This window comes from Bombus bifarius, unplaced genomic scaffold, assembly GCF_011952205.1.
Source record: "Bombus bifarius isolate JDL3187 unplaced genomic scaffold, Bbif_JDL3187 scf7180000009840_frag, whole genome shotgun sequence".
In the NCBI taxonomy this organism is placed as follows: Eukaryota; Metazoa; Arthropoda; class Insecta; order Hymenoptera; family Apidae; genus Bombus; species Bombus bifarius.
In genome coordinates this window covers 2,103-6,004 of record NW_022885369.1, presented here as the reverse complement: position 1 = coordinate 6,004, position 3,902 = coordinate 2,103, and the positions used below count along the sequence as shown (strand labels likewise).

Here is a 3,902-nt window from a genome sequence, read left to right as displayed (position 1 = left end):
GGGGCGACTTCCAGAAACGTCGACTCGTGGCCCGTATTTTACCTCGCGTAAAAGAATGTGGCGTGATCCGAACGTAGTGGGGGTCGCCTTCCAGAAAAAACGAAAAAAATCGAAAGGCGTTCAGAACTTTTCGAGAAGTCGAACCGTCAACACACGTGGTATGTCGCGCATTACTTATCAACCAAAACGCAGTTACATTTTTTTTTGTTCCATTTATACCTTTCTAGTTAATAAGTTGTTGAAATAAACATTAATTTATTTGTGTTAATTCTGTGGAATTTCATTGAACTACCCTTATTATCATAATCGAAATAAGGGGATCGATCAGTTCGTGGCGTCGATTATTTAATCGTAACGGGAACTTACAACTCTCGTTGACGTGCTATCCCGCGATCGCGTCTTAAGTATGGCTAACACAATATCTAATCAATTAAAATTTTATATTTTCACGTGAAAAGTTTCTTTAGATAATTATTATCAACATGATGACTAACTCTTACGGATTAATACGTGTCTGTAGGGCAATCCGGTGGACTTGATCGGCTTTTTACTTCGAAAGTTGAGTAATCGGTGTCGCTTTCTTACGCATCTTTGAACTGTATAAATGTTTTAAAATTGTTTGATCCAGAATGTACCACGCCGGACAATCAAGAAGGCAGGTGCCTTGACTACAGAAAATGTAAACCTCTGCAAGAAATATGGCAGATACAGTACCGTACAGCCACCGATTTTTATAGACGATCAGTGTGCAGATACCAGGGCAATGTTACGATCGTTTGCTGTCCGGACGATCCAAACAAAGAGAAGAGAGAAATTTTAATAAAAACTGTGTATAAGTATAAGGCTTGGCGACCACCATACTGTGGTTTTAGCAACGTCTCTCATACCAGGGTGGTCGATGGTAAACCAGCTGAACTTGGTACGTTTTATGTCTTTCTTTCCGATTAATAATAAGCCATTTACTGCAAAGAATGAACTTTAAAGGCATTAAACAGCACATCAATGTACATTTCAATTAGACTAAATAATAATGCTATGATTTTATCGGTAGTAACTTTACTTATTAACTTGAATTATTTCTTTCTTTTACTTCATGTTAGGAAGAGTATCTTTTTGTTTGAAATAAAAAATTGATATAGGAGTAATAATATGGATAGAGATCAAAAACTGTTAGGGCAGAAATTACACGTTTGAACTTTATAGTTCAGTATAGTACAAATAGAAATTATATAGAATCATTTAATAATTTGTATTCCACTGGAATAAAAATTTAATTTCTGTCTTTATCAAATCTCTATTTCAGAGTATTTGTACGTATGTACTTATCGTCTGCTGTATGATCGAATATCAAATAGGTAATAATCGTTGTTACTCGTTATGTGAGAAAAAATTATGTATATTCACAACTATGACTATTGCATTTTAGGCGCTTGGCCATGGATCGCTGCATTAGGTTTTTGTAATCCCAGAAACCCAGACAAACCACTATGGAAGTGCGGAGGGTCCCTGATATCGGCTAGGCATGTTTTGACCGCAGCACATTGTGCACATATGGGTGGAATAGAAAACATACACAATCATAATATTGCCATTCTTAGATTGGTGGAGGAGGTGCCATTTTCGAGTAAGTCCTCAAATATATATATATATATATATATATATATATATATATATATATATATATGCTATTGAGTATTACTGAAGTATCATATCCTGAAATTTCTTACTGTACACATATATTGTGTCATAAAGCGTGTACAATTCTTTCTCATACTTTTGGTCATTCGTTTCCTGCATTTTCATTTATTTTTTTATTTTTCAGGGTACGTATATCCCATTTGTACGAAACAGCCCCTACGAAAGAGCAACTTCGTCGGCTATAACCCCCTTGTTGCTGGATGAGGAGCATTAAGATATAGTAAGTGATATCAGTTTTATAATAAAATTAAACAGTTCCAGTCTTAAATATCTTTCTTATTTTCTTCGTAGGACGACCACGACGTAATGCATTAATGGAAGTACAAATGCCAGTGATTAAGAACGCCGAATGCAAAATAGCTTATTCCAAATTTCCTAATGCACCTGATATCACTGATGGTATAATATGCGCCGAACATGCTCAGGGTAGAGAGGATTCTTGTACGGTAATTAAGTTACAGAGTTACTACAAACTATACGGTATCTGAAGACACGTCAATTCGAATTAACATCAAATCAACGTCTTAAACATTAGAAATAATAGATAAACACAATTCAATAGTTTTGCCCACTTCTCACACCTCATTATGGTATTTAATCTAATTTCCTTCTAATCTTAGTTTTGCTCAAAATACATATAACATGTACATTATAAATTGGAGTATTTCAATACACAAATCAATAGAAGATTATTACTGTATATAAGTATAATTTCAATACAATTCGATCGATATATTTCAGTATCTTTGATTAAAAATTTAACGATCCTTTCAGGCTGACCGCGGCGGACCACTGCTGATACAACATGAATTAACCTTGTATTTAATAGGTATTGTGTCTTATGCTTATAAGTGCGGCACAGCTGGGTATCCCAGCGTTTACACTAGGGTCACATCGTACCTTGACTTCATTCTCCAAGCGATGCAGTAATATGATATTACTGTTCCATAAATATCATTGTGTAAAAAACGTAAAGTTGGATTTTCTTATTGTGGAGATAAGAAACAGCTCAAATTTACATTGTTTTGTACGTTACAAATTATAGGCTTAAAATGTACGAAATGTAACTTTGAAACGACACTAATTTTCTACGCACGATAAACCTTCACGACTTAGGTATGTAAAGATGATAAACGTATATTAATTCTATTAATTTGGTAATAATAAACCAACTTTCTGAGAAGTTCTGTAAATTTCGTTTCTGTTGTATCAAGAGAATAATGGAATATTCCACTTAGATCGTATACTTCTTGTATGTACATACAAAATTTTCCGGCTAATCTAAAACACTTCATAAGATAGAGAGCTTCTGAAAATTCGGATATCATATCATTGACAGGTATCGTTTTAATTTATTTTATGGCTAGAATCATTTGAATATTATACGAATAATTATTTCCATTCGAACGATTAATAAATCACGTACCTATAAAAGATATATTATGAAAAAGACGTGACGAAACAAAAAAATATCGGAAATTCCGTTGTCATTAGATCAATTATTTTTGCAATGATTTTTATTTCCATGTAATGACATATGAAATGGGTAATTCATTAACATCTCCTCGAATCGAATATAATTCGTTACACTTCACAACGATTCAAATAATGGACGGGAAATATATAATAAGTTTCCTGTCCTTGCGTTAAAATAGTACTGTACAAATCAGATGATACAGGAAATACCCAAAAAAACCCAATTACATCCACATTGCATGACAGCACACTTGCAATGGATTTTTGTGATTTCAATGTCACAGACAATGACACAACTAATCAGAACACGTTCGAGGCTATAGACATTGAAATTACCGCGTGTTTAATACGTTTAAAGCATAAATCTAAATTTCACGCGATTATTTCTTTGTACATTGTGAAACTCTTAAATTATCTTAATCGAATAAATAATCCTAATGTAATAAAACATCTTGAAATAGACCTAGATATCTGAAACAGAAACTCGAAGGATAAGAAATCCTAAAAGGTACTAATCCTAAAATAACAAACTCCTAAATAATAAACAAGTGATAAAACCTGTTATAAATAATAAAGCTTACCTGGAATAATCAAATCCTAACTAATCGAAAATAAAATAAGGCAAGCAATTCTTAATCTTTCAAGTAATTTTTCCGAAAACACAGAAAGATAGAGAAATTAAAAAGACGCAGCACAAATTGCAGCACAATGAAAGTTTCAGAGCGATG

General features: G+C 33.2%; 1 protein-coding gene across 1 annotated transcript; it reads left to right on the top strand.

Annotated features, from left to right (window-relative positions):
• Positions 1 to 588: 588 nt before the first annotated feature.
• LOC117215902 (venom serine protease Bi-VSP-like) lies at positions 589 to 2,628 on the top strand (the record flags this gene model as incomplete). The annotated part of the gene is made up of 5 exons (XM_033462464.1): positions 589 to 919; positions 1,427 to 1,555; positions 1,914 to 1,918; positions 2,016 to 2,144; positions 2,473 to 2,628. Coding segments are annotated over 5 exons (750 nt in total), but the record flags the coding sequence as incomplete, so codon positions are not given.
• Between the last annotated feature and the right edge of the window lie 1,274 nt (positions 2,629 to 3,902).